At 41.9% G+C, this 23,382-nt stretch overlaps 1 protein-coding gene across 3 annotated transcripts in view; it reads right to left on the reverse strand.

Annotated features, from left to right (window-relative positions):
- LOC147142379 (tensin-2-like) overlaps positions 1 to 23,304 on the reverse strand; it is a 32,269-nt gene extending 8,965 nt beyond the window's left edge. For all 3 annotated transcript variants that reach the window (XM_086042006.1, XM_086042007.1, XM_086042005.1), the window contains exons 1-13: positions 22,338 to 23,304; positions 21,982 to 22,086; positions 21,125 to 21,254; positions 19,301 to 20,013; positions 5,225 to 5,257; positions 5,102 to 5,151; positions 4,832 to 5,015; positions 4,259 to 4,309; positions 4,067 to 4,189; positions 3,925 to 3,989; positions 3,764 to 3,847; positions 3,078 to 3,190; positions 2,908 to 2,968 (exon numbers count right to left, since the gene is read on the reverse strand). In XM_086042006.1, the coding sequence (XP_085898132.1) occupies positions 2,908 to 2,968; positions 3,078 to 3,190; positions 3,764 to 3,847; positions 3,925 to 3,989; positions 4,067 to 4,189; positions 4,259 to 4,309; positions 4,832 to 5,015; positions 5,102 to 5,151; positions 5,225 to 5,257; positions 19,301 to 19,417 (881 nt within the window). In that variant the 5' untranslated portion in view covers positions 19,418 to 20,013; positions 21,125 to 21,254; positions 21,982 to 22,086; positions 22,338 to 23,304. The remainder of the gene's footprint in view (positions 1 to 2,907; positions 2,969 to 3,077; positions 3,191 to 3,763; positions 3,848 to 3,924; positions 3,990 to 4,066; positions 4,190 to 4,258; positions 4,310 to 4,831; positions 5,016 to 5,101; positions 5,152 to 5,224; positions 5,258 to 19,300; positions 20,014 to 21,124; positions 21,255 to 21,981; positions 22,087 to 22,337) is intronic.
- Positions 23,305 to 23,382: the final 78 nt, after the last annotated feature.

Genomic DNA, 23,382 nt, shown 5'->3' on the forward strand with positions numbered 1-23,382 from the left:
GTGAGCAGGCTACAAACACAGCACCCAAATGCCCTGGTACTCATCTCTGGTGACTTCAATCATGCCTCCCCTTCCTCCTCTCTGCCTTCATTCACACAGTATGTCACCTGCCACACCAGAGACAATAAAACACTGGACCTTTTCTATGCCAACACCAAGGAGGCATACACATCACTGCCCCTCCCCCCGCTGGGCAAAGCTGATCACAACCTGGTGGCTCTCCAGTCTGTGTACAAACCTCTGGTCCGCAGGCAGCCAGCTGTGACCCGCACGGTTCAGAGATGGTCTGGAGAGGCCGAGGAGGCCTTAAAGGACTGCTTCAGCACAACTGTGTGGGAAGTATTCAGCGATGCTCATGGGGAAGACATTAGTAGTCTAACGGACACTGTTACAGACTATATAAATTTCTGCATGGAGAACACCATACCCACCAGGACAGTAAGGTGTTTCTCCAACAACAAACCCTGGATCACACCAGACATAAAAGCTCTCCTGAAGGAGAAGAGGAGGGCTTTTGCGTCAGGCAACATAGAGGAGCGGAGGACTGTGCAGCGCCAGCTGAGGAGGAGGATCAGAGAGGGGAAAAGGTCCTACAGGAAGAGGATGGAGGAGCAGCTGCTGCAGAATAACGCCAGGGGAGTCTGGAGGGGCCTGAAGACCATCTCAGGCCACGGACAACCCAAGACCCGGACTGAGGGGGACCTGCAGTGGGCAAATGAGCTGAATCTCTTTTTCAATAGGTTCGATCAGATGCCTGCCTCCACTCAGTCTCTCCTGCTGCAGTCTCCACCTACTCCTCCTGCTGGGCGTGTCACCCCCTCCCCTCTTTTCTCCACAGACTCCAGCTCCCAGCTACACCAGATAGCCACCACTCCTTCCTGCCCAGCCTTGGCCTTCACAACATCTCAGGTGAGGAACCAGCTGAAGAAGATGAAGGCGAGGAAGGCAGCGGGTCCAGATGGCATCAGCCCCCAGCTCCTCAAATCCTGCGCAGACCAGCTGTGTGGAATTGTCCAGCACATGTTCAACCTGAGCCTGAAGCTGGGCAGGGTCCCCCAGCTATGGAAAACATCCTGCCTGGTCCCGGTGCCAAAGACCCCCCACCCGAAGGAGCTCAACAGCTTCAGACCGGTGGCGCTGACGTCTCACCTGATGAAGACCCTGGAGAGACTGGTCCTTGTCCACCTGCGCCCCCTGGTGAGCTCCTCAATGGACCCACTCCAGTTCGCATACCAGCCTGGCATCAGTGTGGATGATGCCATCATCTACCTCCTCCACACTTCACTCTCCCACCTGGAGAAGGCGGGGAGCACTGTGAGGATCATGTTCTTTGATTTCTCCAGTGCTTTCAACACCATCCAGCCCACCCTACTGGGAGACAAGCTGGAGCGGGCGGGGGTGGCGCACCACCTCACCACATGGATCCAGGACTACCTCACAAACCGGCCACAGTATGTGAGAACACAGGACTGTGTGTCTGACGTGCTCCTCTGCAGCACGGGGGCCCCACAGGGAACTGTCTTGGCTCCCTTCCTGTTCACCCTCTACACCTCGGACTTCAACTACAACACCCCTACCTGTCACCTGCAGAAGTTCTCTGACGACTCTGCGATTGTCGGCCTCATCACAGGCGGAGATGATCGGGAGTACAGAGAACTTACTCAGGGTTTTGTGGATTGGTGCCAGCAGAACCGCCTCCTGATCAATGCGGGGAAATCCAAAGAAATGGTGGTGGATTTCGGTAGGCGCCAGCACTCTTCACCTGCACCAGTGAATATCCGGGGAACAGATGTTGAGAGAGTCTCAACTTACAAGTACCTGGGTGTTCATCTGAACAATAAACTGGACTGGTGCGACAACACAGACGCCCTCTATAGGAAGAGTCAGAGCAGACTCTTCCTCCTCAGGAGACTGAGGTCTTTTGGGGTTCAGGGGACACTCCTCAGGAACTTTTATGACTCGGTGGTTGCATCGGTCATCTTCCAGGGAGTGGTCACCTGGGCAGGCGGCGTCTCGGCCCGGGACAAGAAGCGGCTGGACAAACTGGTCAAGAGGGCCGGCTCTGTCCTGGGCTGCTCCCTGGACTCTGTGGACTCGGTGGGGGACAGGAGGATGTTGGCCAAGCTGTCATCAATGCTGGGCAACCCGGACCACCCCCTCCAGGGCACCCTAACAGCACTCCACAGCACCTTCAGTGACAGACTGTTACACCCTCGCTGTGCAAAGGAGAGATTCCGCCGTTCCTTCTTGCCTGCTGCTGTCAGACTCTTTAACAAGAACATTGTGTAGTCTCTACAAACTGGCGGTCATTAGTGCAATTGTGCAGTCCTGCACCTGAGCTCGTATCGTGCAATACCCAATATTCCCCACTACTGTAATACCGTGCAATACTCAACATTCCCCACTACTGTTAGTCTAGTTTTATTTTTATCCAATGCTGTTCCTTACATTTCACTACAGCACTGCAGCACTGTCACTTAGAGTATTTTTTCCTCTGTACTATGTACAGGCCGAAATGAGTGTTCCTCATATTTTTTATGTAGATGTAGGTTGGTGTGTATACACATGTGTATATACACATGTTACTGCGTATATCTACATAGGTTTGATTCTAAATGTTTGCCGTCAATGTTATACATTAATGGCCACATTATGCCGCCGCCCCTGTGTGACCTATATCCTTGCTACTGTAACAACGAAAATTTCCCCACTGTGGGATCAATAAAGGCATTCTTATCTTATCTTATCTTAAATCAAATGTAAACAATGTGAACTTGAACATAAGCAGTGGGGTAGCCACCATCTAAACATAGACAGTGGCCAGAAAAGGGAACTTCTGTCTGAAAGAGGGCTTGAGGTAAATGGAGAACATGGTGGAACAACAACGGTACATTAGTGACTACTCACTAGATGCTGGAGGTGTAGATCAGCTGTAGTGATTGGTAGATCTTCAGAAATGGAAAGTAACCTGCAAAGAAAAAGAACATTTACAAACAGCTGCTTCGTTTTTGCATCAACTATTCACAAAACTGAGGAACAAAGTATGCTTGTACAACTTTTGTTTACGTAAAACTGACCTCCTCCCGTCTGAAAATTTGGCAGCGACGGAATAAGAATCTGATGGAGGAACAAAGGACTGCTATTCATTTTAATGGCACCCGACAGCAGACCACCAAAGTAGTAGATGTACCTAAAGATGGCAGGTGAGCATCAGTTGATCTGAATTAGACCAGTCAGACATAAACTTAAATGGTTGAAAAACCCACTAGTTGAACATTATCTAGGGCAATTACAATTAATTAGCAAAGAACACATTCAGCTAGCTTATTTTGCTACATGGAAAAAAAAGTAATTCTTTCATTAGATAATAAAAATGTCAATTCTTTAGGTACATGTTAAATATCGCAATAATATTGATATATTCCTTTTTTCCCAATATCATGCAGCCCTAGTATTTATGTATACTTTCTGACTCTTTCAGCTGCACCAACACAAAAACTTTATCAGAGAGACTTTAGAGTGCACCCCTTATTTAAAACTGTAATTGACCAACTCTAACACTAGGTAGCGCAACTGCGCACCAATTGTGCTTTTAGTCACTTGTGAATTCAACTGTCAAGTGTACCTAATGTTGTGACTTGTGAGTGCTAACCTCAACTAATACATCTTCTAACACCACACTTGTGCATGTGGCGTGTGCTTGTGCATGCGCGTGTGTGTGTGTGTGTGTGTGTGTGTGTGTGTGTGTGTGTGTGTGTGAGACCTGTTCTGAGAGGGCTGAAGGGAATTAGAAACTTTGTCTTCGCAGAACTTCCTCATGGCCAGCGTGGTGAGCGCCTGGTCCGCTCTGTGGAGACACAACCACAATTAATTTACAATTGTGTATGACAGCTTCATTCGCTAATAAATGAACACATGAATTACCCTGCTGATATTTTGCTGTAATGCATGTAAGCTGCCACAATGACACCTGTCTTCCCTTTGTTTCCCTGTCAGAGCGAATGACAATATAAATATGAAAATGTCTTCAGTGATTCACTGTGTGCCGTGTTCAAGTTGCACTGACCTTACAGTGGAGAACCACTACATTATTAGGGTCAGCACTCAGCCACGTCTCCATGGCCTTACATACAGTACAGATCCTGTCCAAAGGTGGAGCGTGGAGATCAGGCCAACCGAAATCCTGCACCTGCAGCACAAAGGAGCTCTGCATAAAATATTATGCTGCTTTTGAATGACGTGCACATTCAAATTGTACCTTTGGGATGAGTCTTGTGATGTCATGTCTCTTCTCTGATAAATTTAAAAGCTACAGAAAAAAAAAAAAAACACATGAAGAAATCACGATTGTAATTTTTCTCATCTGCTAAAAGGTTATCAACACACATCAGAAATGATACAATTACACAGTAAAAAAAGGGAAATAGTGATAAGGACTTATACTGGACAAAATACACGACTTCTCCTAATAAAGGTCGCAGGGGAGTTGGAGCCTATCACAGCTGACTTTAGGATGATGACCAACCAATCACAGGGCACAGCGGGCGCACTACATGATGCAATGAGAGCAATGAATAGTATATACGAAAATATACATTACTGCTCCTTTTGATCGACACTTGTCAAAAACGTACACTGAAAGTTGTGTCAAATAATTTGCCCCTCATTTAGCAAAATGAAGTAGCAAAATGTTAACTAATTCAATATGACGTCGTGAAGTTCTACACTACTGCAAAGTGCAGCCACACTTATGAATACAGGACGTTCCAAATAATGTCACATCATTTCGTAGTCTTTACAACATGGTCAAAAAAAACATTTTGTGACCAACCAGAAACTTGTCTTGGTGCTTGGATTTAAGCATGGTTGCCATTTCCTGTAGCTCCCCGTGGTATCGCTGTTCCTCGAGTTCTGGCATGAAGAAGACCGAGATGATCCTCTCCGTGATATAAGTGAGGTCAATGTCGTAGTGGCGCTCCATCACCTGCTCCATTACTTGCTCCTCACTTTTACTTCTAGACATTGAAACCGTTGAAAATTGAAGTCGTTATTTTTGAAAAAAAAAAAAAAGATGCTTTCCATGTATCATCGGTGGCTATACCTCGGCATGGAGCTTCTTTTCTTCAGTGACACAGATTTAATGGAATTGTGCTGAAAAACGTACACAAATGTGGCTTGGTGAGTGCACTCTAACATCCAAATACAAACGCATGTCCAAACATACCTTGTCTGGTGTTGAGGCACAGGTGGTAGACACCTGGAATAATAATCACGAGGTTAGCAACGGTGAAAATACATTAACATCCGCAAATAAACACTTTGCGACACATTGCCCCGGACTCCACAGAGTTCTGTATTTGGGGGAATGAAGAAACACATGACGAGTCATGAGTAGCATTAATGATCCTGGCTCTTGTGGCACAGAAAAAGGGATGGTCAGATGGCGGGATGAGGGGACTGGAGTGGATAGAAACATTCATCCTAAGTCTCCTTCTGTCGTGTGCAGCAGAGTATTCTCATCCAGGCCCCACTGTATAGATAAACAAATACTGTTCACGTGATTAAAAACGATCAATAATCACCATAATGCCCCTCACATTTAATTACTGTGATCTCACCCTACTGTACACTCAATCACATCATCTCAAACAAGAAACAACAAACCACATTCTCTATCACCAGCCACAGGCTTTAAAAAAAAAAAAGAAACACTCAGGCTATTGACTTCCACTGCAAACCTTGACAGGCAACACCTTGTCAACTTTTCACCTTTGAACCCTTGAAACAGAATGATTGGCATCCAAGCGGCCCTCTCAGTCGGAAGGTCGGCCAGTCGATGACAGGTGTCGGCAACAAGTTAACAAGTCGCATGCCTATACAAGTGAATGCCTCCTCCGACAAGTAACAATGCAGACGTTTTCGTCCCACAAAGGATATTGTTTGCATCTATTGTGATATTACACCATTCACTTTCATACGTTTTACAAAAATAGAATAATTATAATACAACATACAACATAGACATTACTTAAAGTTCCTTTCAATTTTGGTCCATTTTGGGATTGGTTTCCAAGATACATTTAACTGCATGTGGTACAAGTGTACAGTGATAATTATGTGAAAGATATTCTAATAAGGAAGGATAAAGAAATATATACACAAATACATCATTTTACATAATGTTTTGCTTTTTGATCACATTTTAATGTACTGGTGTCTTGAGCTATGAATTTTGTTTTGTTCCGTGACCACGCTCGTAACTCAAAACACTCATATCTCAAATCATCTTTCCCTTTGAAATGAATGGACATGCAAAAAAATATTGACATTTTTTATTAATAAAACTAGCACTCTATAATATTGCACTTCACAGAAAGGTCTAGTAATAACATAGTGACTCACTAATTTGCAGTAATATTACTCATTTTTGCAGAAGATAAAGTATATACGTCTGTGAATATTATTATACCGTATATCTACATGTGTTGCACCACTGTTTGTGTTCAAATAGCCTTTCCTTAAAGTGTTATAGTCCCGCCACATAGTGTTATTCATTTGCCCATTATGTGTTACAGTACCACTCAGCTAGCAGACATAAAGGCAAAGTTTCATGGTCATTTTAAATACACAAGGTGTAATTCTCATTGTTTTATGTTTAATTTAACAGTAAACCTTACATGGAAGTGGCATTAACAAGCCTCTACTTTGAAGATTTATTCATTCTTTTCACTGTTACATAAGAGGAAACCATGATGCTGTAGTTGAAGATTTCACCATGCAATGCATTCCTGTATTTTATGATCTAATATTTTTTGACACTTCATCACAGCTCCAGATGAAGTCTTTCTTTCAAACACACACACACACACACACAGATTATAGATGGCATAAAACACACAGCGGGAAACTAGAGGACATGTAAACATTGCCGTCGGGCCAGGACTCCTCTCTTTGATAGGTTTAATAACGGTCGTTAAAGAGGTTGGAGGGCGCTTGGCTTCAGGAAGGAACAGTAGGAGACAGGCAACATACACATGTATGACCATGCATCAAAAACACATGCACACGGTCACACACGGAGAGGGTCTTGACATATAAAGGCAGAAAGAGACACTAGAGTCAACAGGAAACAATTTGCAACAGGATGTCAGTGCTGGTCAACAGTGGTTGAGCCATGCACATGCGTGTGTATTTGGTAGCGCTGCCAGCTGCAGGCTCTTGGTGAATGCGTGTGGAGTGTGTGCAGGAGCCACTGGGGGGCTGAGCCATCTGGTTCAGCTTGTCTTGTTCATCAGTGTGCTTTACGGCGGCGCCAATGACAGCGCGCCATCACAGCCTCGGGGACTGACTAGGTGCCCACCGGCTGACTGTGCGCCTGTTTGCTTCATTCAGCAACATGCTAATGTTTGCTTCTCTCAGGAGACCTGCCTGTATTTTATACACTTCATTTTACCTACAATTTCAAGATGTTTTTGGCATTTCAAAATATGTGGGAGTTATTTGACCATTTCTATGAAGTTTATTCAAGGTTGTCTACAAAACACCATTTTAAACAGAAAATAGAAGAAAACCAGTAAATTTTGGGCAGAGCAGTGCAATAGCGGTTAGCATGTTTGTCTCACAGTTCTGAAGTCAGGACAAGAGCTATAAAATATGTGGTTGATTTAGTTCATTTGTTCATGCACCCCCTTTTAGGAAGAGGTGAGCTTAGTGAAATCATGAAATACAAACATGCATCAAAATGAAAACTGGATGAAAAAGGAACTTCTTCTTTAAAGAGAAAAGTCAACCCCACACATTTTTTTTTTTTACAAAAATGTGTTCTATGCACCTCCACAAGTCAAAACACTGCATTCTCATGAATATTGCGTTTGTGGAATATGAGTTGAGCAGTCATATCCACCCATTTTTCTCCATGTCAGGGGGTGGCCATTTTGACACTCGCTGTCGACTGAAAATGACATCACAGTTGCTCTGGAACATATTCTTGAAAAAAATATGTTTGGGTTGACTTCCGCTTTAAAACCATTACATGCCCTAGATTTGAATTACCCAAGTAATTCCAAGGAAAAGGTCAACCATTACATAAATCTCCTAAAGCTGCTGATGGAAAGTGTGTTTGAGACACAGGCGTCGGCGTGCCATCCAGGATGGGTGAAAGCTGACATCAGACAGAGGGAGAAGTGACTAAGCCTTCCCATTTGGAAGTGGAATGGCAAAAATAACCAGAGCTTATTCCATCTTACACCATTTCTCAATATGTCCATTAAAGGTAAACAATAAGAAACGCTGCCTCATCATTTAGGAGAGTCTGAAACTATTAAGCAGTTCCAATTCTTTTTGAAGTCTGGCTTTAAGGCACCACACTCACTCCTTTCCTCACACTCTTCCTCTCCACCTACACATGAAGCCTCGCCTCAGGACAGGACAGATGACCACAATCATCTGGGCTTTCCCGTAATAAACAACGCGGGACTACAGAGGACACCATGAAGAGCATCACGTGGAGCACTAGCTTGTACAAAACGTGAACAACGTAAGGGGTAAAGGACACTGGGAAGAAATCATGGGAATCAAAGGGTGAAACAGGCAGACAGCGAGCGAGTGATGTGGATGGACATGTCAACAGCTGAAAATGCCTTCTGACCAGAGCACAAAGATGTCAGACAGCTATTTTCATCAGGCTCCTTAATATAGATCATCACAAGTCCCTCTGGAACACTTAAAGGTTCACTTCAGTTATTTCTTTGATAATAGATTGTAAAGTGCCCCCCAAACACCCCCCCAGCACCCCAAAAAAATAAAAACCAAATATTTTTCATCAACTCAACTTTGATTTATGATACCCATTCAAAAACTCTAACCCAAAATTTGTCTATGGGATATATTATTTGGGGCATAGCTATATTTATCACAGGACCTGCAGTTTTTTTTAATATAATTAAACATATGAGTGTACTGTATACCCATAAAAAGCATGGCATTTGATTAAAAAAAAAACGTGGTGAAGTCCATCTGGAATTATTAATTCTGCCAGAACGGTGACACAACTTCAAAATTAAACAAACCAAACAGCGCGGTTATTGCTTCGTGATGGATATGAGGAAATTAAAGGGATGCAAACAGGAGGTGCATGCAGCCACGTGTGTCCTATGTCACTTTAGATAAGGCCAAAAAAGCGTGTTGAATTAAACTAAGCCAAGTATTAAAGTAGTTTGCCCGGTCACAACTATAAATAGTTGCTGTGGGAGGCGATATGTCAACATGTTAATCTGGTAACACAGATGTTCATCAGCAAAATCCATTGCCGACCTAGTGAGTACCTCATCTCTGTACGCTACTCAATGAGCTGCTTTTTTGTTACCTGTGGAGAGATGCCGAGCTAAGGGCAGTTCAACAACAAAAGCAATACACGTGTCCAAAGTATTCGCTACAAACGTAAAGACAACAGCGGTAATACAGCACCGTTGTTTACAAAATTTGGACATCCTCGTGTCACCATCCCCGCTATGTCCATTCATACAATTGCAGAACAGCTGTTGTGCAGGAGCAGACTTTGTAACCATCTGTACGTCACTAGGCAACATTAGCATCCATCACGTTGTTGTTAGTACAGCTGATTAACATCAAGGGGGTGGAGTTTTGTCACAGATAGGTGCCCTTGGGTCAGATATGATGCATGAAAATAGGGAACGTTTACGTGGTTTTAAGCTCTAATGGATGGAATCATTTAAGTCATATTCATCCATCTTCTTTTCCTGTTCAGTGTCTCGGGGAAGCTGGAGCCCATCCCAGTTGAATTCTGGCAAAAAGCAAACTACACCTTGGACGGGGCACTAGTCAATTGCAAGGCACATATAGATAAACAACCACTCACATCCACACTGGCACTGAGTGGGAACAGAACCCATGAGAGTGAACTGCTATCATAAAATCACTTTACCCTCTAATATTAAAAATTCAAACGTGCGTATTTTTTTTGTAGGTCACACCGCGTGTCTATTTTTGAAATGCAGTATATTTGCAGCAAAAGAAATCGTCTTTTGGAGCAAAGTAAAAGCATTGTTGGAATACTTGCAATGATGGAATGACATACACTGCATAAACACAACACACACTGTGACAAAGCTTGAAAGTTTACCACTCACAACTAGACACCACACAGATTTGATGTGATAAAATAGAAGCTATAAGCTCAACTAAATGAGGTGTGAGATGACTAGTTCAGAGTGTGTGTGTGTTTTTTGTTGTTGTTTTTTTTACCTCTCAACAAGCAGCTTCAGTCCTTTCCTCCCTCTCCGAGCAGTCCAGTCTGTACACTGGCATACCCAGCCTCCCGCCTTCCCTCTCTCTGCACCACACGTAAACCCATTGCTCACTCTCTCCCGCTCTGTCTCATATGACAACACACGCATGCACTCGTCCACGATGCCAGCAGCGGCAGCACTCGCCACATAGCTTTCTTTTTTCCCCTCCCGCCCTGTTTGTGGCGCAGGCCACACACACCCACACACATGGCAAAGTGTGCCTACCCTGTGCAAGGACTTACTCCTGCATTTGCACTTGCACCCATCAATGCGCCACACGCTCACATAGTGGGCAGAGTGAATAAGCCCAATGACCTCTCCGGTGAAAGATCAGGATTAAAATGTCTGCAAGACACAGAGGACAAAATGCACAACGCTTGAATTAAAACAAACCAAAAAAAAACAAAAACAAAAGGAAGACCTCTATATATGAGACAAAATTGCCCAAAATGCACGCCGATAAAGCTCTTTGACAGATTCGACTTCCCATAGAGTCATAACAACACACACGCACACACATCCTCGCCAGCTGCCTCTCACCTATTTGTGTCCTCAACACCAATCACTCTGTGGCAAGCATGTATGGCACTCTTGTTATTTTCTATATTTACACTCTTCCGCCATCCACATTGATCATGGGCCTGTGTGATGATGACCACTCTGGCCTAGTGAACGTCCAGCAACCAACCACTGCACTTGTATTTGTCCATCTCCGTGGTAACAGAGTATGACAAAAAAACAAAAAAAACAAAACAATAATCCTCTTTTAGGAGCAGGCTGCTAAGGCACAACAGCTGGTAGTGTCCAGTGGCTCACTATTAGGTCATTTTGTGTGCAATTGGAAGTGCTGCAGGGATTTGAGGTGACCAAAGTTCAGCATGAACGTAATGTGGTTTAATGTGCCGCTTCTGTGGCAGTTTGGGACCTCTACACTCTTCGGCTGTACAGTGTCCCATCTTCTGTAGTTTAGGACTCGTGCTTTACAAGTACCTCCTGACTACACTCATCCAATGATACCTTTATGGACCTTGCTGCCTAAACTGTCTTGGTTAGATGAAGAGGGAGTTGAACTCAATGCATGATTGATTAACTCATTCACTGCCAGACATTTTCAGACCCTCGTGTTTGACAAAAATTGAAAAAAAAAAAACTATAAATAAATTCCTGTGATTGAATGGCTGGACTGTGAAGAGACAAGTCAATCCGTCAATGGCAGTGAATGAGTTAATTAATATGGAGGCAACCCTTCCCGTCCCCACATTTGACCATTCAGTGTACCCGTATTTTTTTTATTGCCTGCTCAATAATGAGAATTTATTTCATGTATCATACAATGTGTTCTATTGAGACCATCAAAATATAAGCTGTAGGAGTTTTTTTTCATGAAAAAAAAAAAAAAAAAAAACGGTTTAAAAGCCACACATATTACACATAATGTGCTGCCCCATCTGGTGCGCACGCCTTAGCCTGACGTCTGCTGTTGTGTGATACAGGTATGTCCAGAAAAGACCGGCAGAAAACTACATTACAGCTAAATTCCAGTATTTCTTCTTGTTCTGTAGAACACATAACATATGCCTGTGAGTTTTTATGGTGTTGGTGTTGGGCAGAATCTTAGTGTCTCCAAAATCATCACTTTTAAGGAAACAAAAAAAAAAACAAAAAACGGCTGGTTTGTTGAGTCATTAACATTGCATCATCATGAAAGCAAGCCATTCTCAACACTTTAATGATGTATTCACCTGGGGACTGACCAATCATCGGTTTGTGAAATAATATGAAATCGACCTTATTTTGACATATAGGAGGCTTCTGTCTGACAGTGACTATATTGCTGGTGTGTTTATGCTAAAATAACTTATGTCTGACAGTTAGAGAGTTAACAGCTGAACACGGAGATCATCCAAAAAAATTCTTCAACGGTAATCACGATTTTGGTGAGTTATAGAGAAGCTAAGCACAGACAAGGACATGAAGCACACAAAGGGTTGAAGCTGGAGGAAAGGTTGCAGCTTGAAGTCCAATCTTGTCAGTATATTTCATATTTTTGCAGATGCTTTCATTATACATCTGCAGTCAAAAGGAAATAGGACGGCATCTCATACAAGCTGTGTAGTGACGTAGACCTAACCGCTGTAGGTTACCACAATGAATTACTCAGAGCGACCTGGCCGCGTGTACTTCAAGAGAGGGGGTGGCCCTTTCTAAAGCAGACATCTAGGTCAGTGAACATGCCTCGTCCACATCCGTGCTACAAACACCCCGGGATTGTTCTTTGCTGTGCAACGTGAGGTCAAATTAAAGTGAAAGACAATAGATGGCTTACCTTGGCTTTCACATGCCCTGTGAACTGCCACCTTGCACTCTGCAAACAACAAGTAGAGCTGAGAGATGCGTTCAAGGACCGGGTGAGCTGGTCTAGCTGACATGTACGTACATACTGAGGGTTTCAGCTCACCCTTGCAGAAAGCAGCAGAGCTTTCTATGGTCTGCCTGCACACGTCGCACACGCTTGAAGCGCTTCTCAGTGAAGGTGGCCCACTGCTTTGTATCGCTGCAAACAAACCACGCCACAACTAACAGTCATCTCATCTAACTTTCTCTTCACCTTGATTACAACCTTAATCAGTCTTCTTTTCAACTATACACAATGGTACCACATGGCAGCTGTAGAAACACACAGCGTAGCCTTGTGTGGACTATATGGGGAAAAAAAAAAAAGCATTCGGGTAATTCAGGCAAACCCTGGACAGTAACTTACTGTATTATTACCACTTTTGGCACTCTTGTGTAGGGGTAGCACCTGGCCCGCCACGCACTGAGCAACGTGACTGAAAGTAACCGAACTTAAAAAAAATTAAAATAAAAAAAAAAAGTTGGCGACTGACGCTAGCAAAGAAAAACTGTTGCCTCCGGTGTTGTTATCGGTAAACAGTGTTTAACGGCGCCGCATATACTGTACTGTGTTACATTTTGCATTGAGCCACAAACAACGTGGCACAATTGTCAAGGAAGACGCGGTTTGCTCTTGGCCGCGATAGCTATAATAATAAAAGAAAGGAAACAGGAGAGGAATAAAATGAGAGAGCGGATATTGTAGAGGCTGTTGGCTCCATTCATTGATTGTACTCATGCATTTCTGTGACAAAAACACTCTCCAAAGTGTCAGTTTTTCCTCCACTGGTACATACAGAATGACAGGTAAAAGGGGGAGCGAGCAGTTTTTGTTTAAATAATTTTTCGTCATATTAGTTAAAATTGTCATTCTGATCCGACAGTATAACACGATAAACATGATTGTGGAAAAAAACGCGGCCACAAATAAAACAAAAGGAAAGATTAGTGTTATAGTAGCGCTCCATTATGAATAAGGTGATTGTCTGGCATAACAAGGTAATGTAACAGGTCAGCATGAGTCAACGGTTTGCCTGATATGAGTGTGCCCGCAAGTGCACGGCAAATGAGTGACCACCTGGTAAGTCACAGCACACCTTCTGTCTATGATTGGTTGTTTTTACTCAGACGCGGTGGTATTTTGCAAATCTAACGGTGTATATATATATATATATATATATATATATATATATATATATATACAGAGAGAGAGAGAGAGAGAGAGAGAGAGGCAGTGTTACTGAGTTCAAAATTGCAGGTACAGTAGATGAGTCATACTTAATGGATTTTTACATCTGCCAGATTGAAAATGAAATGAATGGCGATTTTTGAACATGTTGACTACATCCTAGTATGACTCATATTAAACCATTGAGTCTTTTTATTTGGGGCCTGGGGGGCTTGGGGGGGCACGGAATGAGATGCAATGATGTGTGATTCTTTCAGAGGAGTGTCTGCTGCAAAACACCCTACCTGTACACACTCGTGTTTATTTTCCCGTAAAACAACTCAGTGCATTTCTTTTGCCCTGAAATAACATTTTCTGCATGGCTTAAATATTTTTTTCTGCCTTTTTTCCAATGCCTGGATTTTCCTTACAAAAGGAGTATTTAACTCCAAACTCTAATACACAAGCACCTTTTGATTATCCCAACACTGCACCGTTTCACTCACGCCCGCTTGAATTGTGAACTCATTCACTGTGATGCATTATAAAAGAGCACTTTCTCTAATGTGTTGTGAATGGACTATAAATCCTTTATGAATAGATATACATAATGAATGAAATACCAACTTCTACCTTGAGTTTTTTTTTGGTTACATAATGTAGACTGCACATGGTTCCATGTTGTTTTTTTCCCCCCTCAATAATGTACATGTGTTTTTGATCCAATTGTGGTTATTCTACTGGACGAAAGTGGTGCGTTTATAGGGTGGCAATGATTAAAGTATCTCATTAGTTGTAGATGGTAAACATATCCGTAATACTCCTCAGTTCAGTTGTTGGGAGCTACATATTTGATGAAAACCTGTTCAGGGTTGCATGCTAAACATGAACAATTACATTACTTAAATAGCAGGGAATTCTGCAAAGTCAATAACAACAACAGCAACACAAATCAAGCCACTTGTTTTGGGCAACTATAGGTGGCCATGGTAAAGATATACACAAGTCAGATTAGCCTGAACCATACATAATAATTATTACACAATATCATATTTTTTCCGCCTCAAATTTCCAAAATTTGAAGAAAAAAAAAGCTACCCACTTATAGGAGAGGAAATGTACTTACAAATTTTCCTCATTTGGACAATAAACCATATTGTGATAGCTCTGACTATGCATTTCCATTGCGGGTCCACAAAGTGCCCATTCATGAAAACAATGCTTGTTGTTTTACTGCAGAAGTTACATAAGAATTGTGGAGCCTTGACTACATCATAAATGACATTACATAAATTGAACTCGTTGGCAGCACGGTGCACTAGTGGTTAGGACACCTCCTCGACACCTCTGATCTTGACGGTTCCAATCTGTGTGGAGTTTGCAGGTTCTTTTTCTACATCATTTTCTGGTACTGTGTCATGTGCTTGATGACCTGCCTTTTTCTACATAATCTTCTGGTACTGTATCATGTGCTTGATGACCTGCCTTTAGTAGACAAACTATACTGCAGTTAGGCTGGATAGTACGAGTAGGAGTAAGGATAATTTACCTAAAGCGATTAAACTAACTGAAATAATACTAATGTGATAATATATTGCACTATGTAAGAATAGCTAATACATGTAAGTCACTGCATCACACCTTCACACACACTTCATCTTTGCAGTTTGCAAAAGAAGCCAGTAAAAAAGCGCTTTTTGTTTGTAAAACTGTTGTAATTTTGAATACAAATAAAATGCATTTAATTGACAAAATATGTACAAGATCCCAAGTTCATCATCACAATCAATGGTATTCTTCCAAAAGATATGATCTGTCATTGAGTTACACAGGCCTTAGCTGCCAATTGCTGATAGTCAAGGGCACCATCTATTGGTCAAATTATTACAATGCAGCTCATCCGGTAACATGGGCACCCAGAAATGAAAGGGAACACAGCACTGCTTTTAAAAGTCAGGCTTTCAGTTAAATGAACCTGTTGTTAGTTGACTCATTTCTCTTTTTGTAGTTTTACTATAATGTCAGAGTGTAGGGGAAAACCTACACAAGCATGGGGACAACATGCAAACTCCACACTGGGCCTGCTGTGCCAAGATTTGAACACAAAACCTCTCGAGTGTGGGGCAGATTTGCCCACCACTAGTCGACCGTGCTGACGTTTGACGTGCCAGTAATTGCGAAATAAATGTGCCCACTTTACACTTATGGAAGATTAAATGACTCAGGGTAACCTTAAAGATAACCGTGAATGCTGTAAATAGTAATGGTGTTGCTCTAAAGCCCTGTACTAAAATAGAGTTAAGATTTCAAGCCATGGCTCTTAACATGAAAAAGGTTTAAGGGCAGAATTTTAGATTCCCATTCTGGTGAAGTTGTTTTCAACCATTCATGTTGTTTGTGTCACAGTGAAATGAAACTTAAGGACGTTGCATCCCAAGGGGATCCCATGACTTTCAGCAGCAGTATTGAATTGACGTGGTAAAGGACCCCACCCCTTTGGAGTTTTACGGCCAAAGTCTGTGTCATTCTCCAAGCATGCGAAACCACTGCACAGACACTTCCACTCTACATCTCTCTTGCTTCACTGTTACATTCCATTTATTGTGTTAATGATGTCAACCTAGCAGGTTGGCTAGTTTATGCTATGTGGTGCAGGTGCAGTGACTATAAATATAAATATACAGTATATATAAACAGTTTTACTCATGATAGACATCACTACTAAAATGTATGTAGTCAAGTAAAACATGCTGTAGGGGACTCAATTTTGAAAACAATTATGGGGGTGCTAACAAGTACTGTTAAGAATTAAGTGTCATTTTTAACTAAGGATAATTATGGCCTACAAATGTTTGAAAATTAAACGTGAGACTTTTAAAGACTTCTGCGGAAACACCGTGCCTGGGAAGTGCTCAACAAGTCTATCTAAGAATAATAACAAAGTCGCTTCAAGAGGGCCTTCACACCAGTGCTTGGGCCCTAAAAATACATTGCTCCACCACACACTCACACTGTAAATGAATACTGTACTTGAGTACCGTGACACACCCACTCAAAGCTGAATGCATTGGCCTGTATGGGTTTCCTTTCGTGACACCTTACCAGTGATGACATACAGGAGTCTCACACACACACACACATGAACACGCACACACAAACATACACATGCATGCAGTCCAGAAGGGACGGGAGCAGGTGGCAAGCCAGGAGTATGCCCCAGTTCAGGCAGTGTATTTATAACAGCACGAGTAAGGGCAGTCACCTCTAAAGAGCCACAAAAATTCTGAAAATAGGTGCGGGAATATGTTTGTTTGTGTGCACGTGTGAGAGAGAGTGAAAGACAGAGGGAAGAAATCTGGACAGTACAATTGTATGAAATTAAAGACTGCAGAGTCCACCCATTCTGCAGAGACCATGTTATCATAATTTGGCAGACTCAAACACACACACGTGCAAGGAAATTCACACACACTCATATGCACACAAAAGCGGGCTTTAAGGAATTTGATGCTACAGTATGTGATCTTGGTCATGTTTGTCTGAGGCTGAGTTTCAGACGACCATCATTGATCAAGCACATATGTCCTAACACGTGCATAAAAGATAGTATGGCGCTTTGTTGGTGATTTATGACTTGCATTAAAAAAAGGAATTGTGATTTTTCCAGCGTGTTACGGTGATACAGTGCTATCTTGTGTGAAAACACACACTGTGACCTCCCCCCGCAAAACCGACAGACACTTTTTTTTTTTATTACAGGCTTCATAAAACTTCACCAGAAGCTTCCATTCACAGCAGTGTGTGCGTGTGTGTGTCATTCCAAAGTAAAGCCACTAGACAGACAGACGACGGGTCGAACCGTGGATAGTAACCTACACCACCACTTCCTTTTTACCCTTGACCCCACGGGACATGATTAACAGCCATCACTGGACTGCTCATTTAATCACGACCGACGTTCACTATATGGACAAAGGTTTTTAGACATCAAACCATTTCATCTACAATGAGTCAATTCAGCCCCTCGGCAGTTATTAAAGCTTGTGAATGTGGAAATTCTTTTTTTTTGTGAGTTTGGTTAAAAAAAAAAAAATCGGTCTTAGATCATCTCAAAGGTGATTAACGGTGTTCATCCACACCAAACCCATCAAACATGCCTTTATGCAGTCGTGCAATTTGCACCGTGGAGATGCTAAAAGTGTCGAATGCCAAAGCCTGATAAATTAATTGAGAAGTGTCTCTCAATACTTATTTCCCCATAGAAAGTTTTTCCCAAACTGAGGGTCAAGAACTTAAATGCACTGAAGGTTGATTGATTGCATTTCCAGTAACCAGTTTGAAGTTTGGTCCAGTCAGCTCAAGTCAGCTCACGTGAGCGAGTCATGAAAATTTGTGGGCATGCGACAGCCACACACTGCAATTATTTTTTATTTTTATTTTTAAATTTTGGTCATAACTCTAGTATAGAAATTGGTAAAAATTTGGAAGTAATGTCATCAAGCCGGCATACTATTGCTTGGGAAAGAACTTTTGTATTCTTGTCTTAAAATATGAGGTTTATTTGTTCCGCTCGTAACTCAATACACGTGTGTCTAAATTCCTAAATTTCCCCGTCGAAATGAATGGAAATGCCACTAATACGTTCCAACCGCCCCCACCCCAAAAACATTTTATTACATGTTTTTTTAGATAGCACTCTATATTACCGTAGTTGGTAAAAACAAACAAAGAAAAAAAACATTCCGTAGTAATGGCATAAATAGTGCAAAAAATTCTACATGTTTGTCATATTTTTTGCTTTAATTCAAAGGACATTGTGCTGTTCCTTCTGGCGCATGCACATGCAACCTGAGGACAGTATAATCCAGACAGAAGACCAAAAAAGAGCCATTTTTAGCTAACTGCAAACTATATACGCCTGTGAATGTTATATTGTCTGTCTATATATATTGCTCCTCTATTTGTATTCAAATATCCACTGCTTAAAGCGTTATAACACTGCAACACTGATGCTATTCATTAGCCTGCCAGTGGCATTTTGCATTATTTGTTAGTATTAAGGCAAAGCTATGTGGTCGTTTTAAAATGTGTAATTCTCTTTGTTTAATGTTTAAGAGTTTGAGAGTCAACTTCAATTGGGAGTGGCATTACACAGTTTGAAGCCTCCTTTTTGAAGAATGGGACTGCTGGGACACTATCTGCCAAACAGCTGCTTGCTGTGAAGTGACGTGAGTTGAAATCACAGCAAAAAAAAAAAAAAAAAAAATCATCCATTTCAAGGTTTGTAAACCCTACAATAGTGAAAGACTGCTTGCTACATTTCCAAATAGTAGAACAGCACCTGTTCTTGAATCTGAGACTAGGCAATCGCTTTTAAAGTTATAAAACAAGTTGTTAACAAGGAATACAGCGCAGTTGTTCCCCCACTCACCTCAGCGAGCTGCAGGATCTCAGGGAGTACCTCAGGGTCTGTCTTTGGTGCTGTGCCTCCGGGGTCAGCTTGGTGGTCCTTAATCCTTCTGGTGGCCAGGCTGTGTATGCACCCCATGTTTGTAGCCTCTGGTGGCCCTTCTCATCAATTCTGTTCACCGCTGAAGTTGTGTCACCTGAAGAGAACTTCTCAAAGCCGCTTCTCCAACATGATCCGACCTCCTGTTGACTCCTCTGACAGATGACTTCTTCTCCTCTTACAGCTCCTCCTGCCACCCTCCACTCGTTCTCACACTCGTCCCAGTCCTTTCGCGCTCCGGCTTTTCTCACTCTCAAAGCATGCGGGCGCACACTCGGCACCTCCCGTTTCCCATTCCACTTGCCAGCACCTTCCTCTGCTTCTGAAGACCCTCAAACATGACGCTCCCTGCCACACTCATGCACAGACCCTCCTGTCATCCGCCCTCTCGCTCCATCGGGCTCCTCTTGCTGTCTCTGCATAGGGGAGAAGGGGGCAGCTGTTTATGGTTCCTTCCTCTTCCCTGGCTGGCTTTACTTCAAGCCCCTCTCACTCTCTTGCAGATTTAGCCGCTTGCAGGCAGCCCGGCCCATCCAGACACTTTCTAGTGTGCACAACACAGCAGGATCGGGCTTTTTTTGGGCTCCTCTTATTTCAATGAGACGAGTGCTTGACTTGAGTATGCAGCTGTAGATCTGTGTAAGAACAAAAACAACAACAACAAAAATTGAGGGGGGTAAAAGGTAACAAAAATATTGTTTTGAAAGGTACGTGTATTACATACTTATGCACAAAATTCCCCTACGTTATACAGAGGCATTTCAAATACTTTGCCTCTTACAAGAAAACTGGAATCACTCAAGAATAGTTATTAACATTAAGATGAAGAAAAAGAAAGAAAAAATACGGACAAAAAGAAGATATACAGAAAGAAAGCAATAAAAAAAACTCAAATATACAACTTTAAAATTGTTTTTGTGTGTCCTTAATACTCCTTCAATTGTGCTCATCAGTGTACATAGAATTATTGCTCTATTTGACAGGTTTTACAGAAGCTGTTTTTTTTTTTTAACTACCTGGAATATTTGACCTTAATAAATCTATTTTAAGTCAATTTCCAGTACTGACAATTTAATTTACCGGTATATTGTAAAAAAATAAAATTAAAAAAAATGATCCGCTTTCTACAACAAAAAAAACCCCATTGCATTATACCCTCTCAAACTGTATCGTACCTTATCGAATCGTAATCCCACTGAATGAAACCGAATCGCATTGTTCCACTTTAAAATCGAATGTCTTGTGTAGTGTCTTCCGTTGTGCCAATCAGGATTTGTCAGTCAGTTTGAAAGTACTCCAAGACCGTAGCATCTTTGACAGGAAGGAGCAGAAATAGACTGATATCCATTCTTGATTCCTCTCCACTGAGATGAAAACAATGATTGTCTGTGTGCTTAAATCTCAACACAACTCCCCCTCTATGTATCACACACTCAACTGTAATCCCTCGGACAAAACTCGTCTTTTAGCAGACCGTTGGGAGAGGAAAATTTCAAACAAGAAGTTCTTTCTACAAGCGAGTTTCAAGCTGCTCGAGGCGCTCTTTGACTTTATAGGCGGGACCAATCTGTGGATACAAAATAAATGAGGCTACAGTCCATTAACATGTTAACATTTACTGTAGAACCAGTTAGTCAGTCACAAGTTTATGATTGGTGACATCTTCGAGCACTAAAAGTGCAGGCAAATGACACCAGGACCTCGGCTGTCATATGCTGTGATGGGTGATGCTGTGTGTGTACGTACGTGTGCGTGAGAATCAGCTGTCTGACTCACATGGTGACACAGGTGGGGGCTGGAGCCGAACGGTCTCTTTAAAGATTTCCAAACCTTTCCAGCTCTCTGGGAATTTGGTTCTTCACCAAACTAAAATGTACTAAAAAACATAATGTGTTGATTACAACATGAACTATTGATAAAGAACACAGAAGACATGGAATAAAACTTGATCGGCAAAAAGGAAGTTCATCAAATTCAAAATAGGGTTGTAGAGTGTTACACTATCAATCGATCTCTTTACTAGAAAATTCACAGGGAGAATATTGGGCTATCGGTTTGTGACCTCAAGTTGAAGCACACTCGTGTTCTGCAGCAGGACAACAACGATAACACACAGCAACTCAACTTTATTTGAATAGTACTTCCACAGCAGCCAGCAAGTCAACTACGGAATGGCTTGAAAAAAGAAAAAAGGAGGTTTTGGCATGGCCTTGTCAATGTCCTGACTTGAATCTGAATTCAATGCTCAGTAAACCAAAATATCTCCACAGAAATGTGAAAAACTCATTGCCATTTGTAGAAAATGCTCGATTTGGGTTGTTGCTGGTGTGCTGAGGGTGGACAAACCAGTTATAAGGTTTAGGAGGATCTTTTCAACATAGTGCCAGGTAGCATTAAATATGTTTAAAAAATAATTTTAGGTTTACTTGGGTTATCTTTGTCTGGGGGGGTAAATGGCTTTTACATATGCCCCACGCTGCGATGCCATGATTGCGGCGTATAACATGGCCTGCAGTAAATCTGACATCTTTGCATTTATGAAACATCTCTAGCTCATTTCTCATGTAGAGTTGTCCAGGTGCGGAAAATACATGTGCACATACCTTGGGTCAAAAGTGTCCAACGTGGATAAATCACTGTTTCTGCAACATATACAGGGGCATCATGCCTTTGGAAACGTTCTGCACACTTGAAAGGATTCTACAGAACTTCGAAGACAAATTGTTGGGAAAATATTATTCAAGTTGCTACTTAAAATGTACTCCCAAGATCAATCCATGTGCACAAATGTAATAAAAACGCATCTTCGTTTAGGTCAAACTGCAGTTTATCACCTACAATAAAATGAAATGTATCCCGTTTACTACACTTGTAAATCAGCAGAACAGGTCAGTGGCCAACATGTTGACCTTCGTGTGTGTGTGTGTGTGTGTGTGATAAAGCTCAGCAGGATCCTTACCAGCTGCCACCAGGAGTCCAGGCTGCAGTGGGAGGCCTGGCTGAAGAAACATTGGGGAAATGTCCCTGCAGACCACACTACAAGATCATCTAGATGGCAAAAAAGGTGTTGGGACATTGCGACTGGTGGATGCCATCATCCTGTGACCGGCAGGACTAAAGAGAAGTCAATACAATGAACACATTTAGGCTTTAAATGTATTGCTTGTTGGCTTTATTTCAAATGTGGATGTAATGCTGGATGAATTTACTACTTAGAACATTTGATTTGCTCAGTAGATTTTAATACATTATTTCTATGTGCATCCATGCAAAAAACAAAACACATTTTATGTAACTGGTTACAAACGTGTGAACCAGATTGCCAGTCAACTTTGTAACCCATTGTACTGTAAATATAAGTGGTCACCCTGTACTTTTTACCATTTATTTTCTTTTGCTGGATCAGTATTTCACTTTCATGTACAATACTTGTGTGTGCTTTATTACCAGTAATTATATTTTTTTAATTAATTTTACTGATCAAGCTCACATTCACCAAATGAGTTGCAAAATTAATAGAAAGTATAGTCATGGCTGAAGAGGTTAGAAATAAGCTTTACATTCTAATTTTGTCCAAACTTTGCTCTGTCCAAAACGTTTCCATTTGCAGCAAATGCAGCCTTGAAGACCTTTGACATTCTACCTATTTCTTCCAATAATCTGAAGACGATTTTATCCCAAATATCAGTCATTCATCACATGAACAATGGCTAAACTATATTTTTGATTTATCAACTTACTTTTGGACCTCCTGGGAAAATTAAGACACAAAAATCCACTGTGTAATTTGGGGTTATAAAATGAGACAGGGGTGAGAATCCAATCTCATAATCTGTCCCCCACCCACTAGAACAAAAAGTCAGTTGAATGTACAGTACTTAATTTGAACATGTATATCAGTTCCGCATGGGGGGAAAAATATGGGTAATTTTCAATAGAAAAATTACAAAAGTTGACCACATTTTTGACGTGCAACCGATGTACATGTTCAAAGTACATTCAAA

This window comes from Filicampus tigris, chromosome 9 (assembly GCF_054856515.1).
Source record: "Filicampus tigris isolate MCC_2025a chromosome 9, RoL_Ftig_1.0, whole genome shotgun sequence".
NCBI lineage: Eukaryota > Metazoa > Chordata > Actinopteri > Syngnathiformes > Syngnathidae > Filicampus > Filicampus tigris.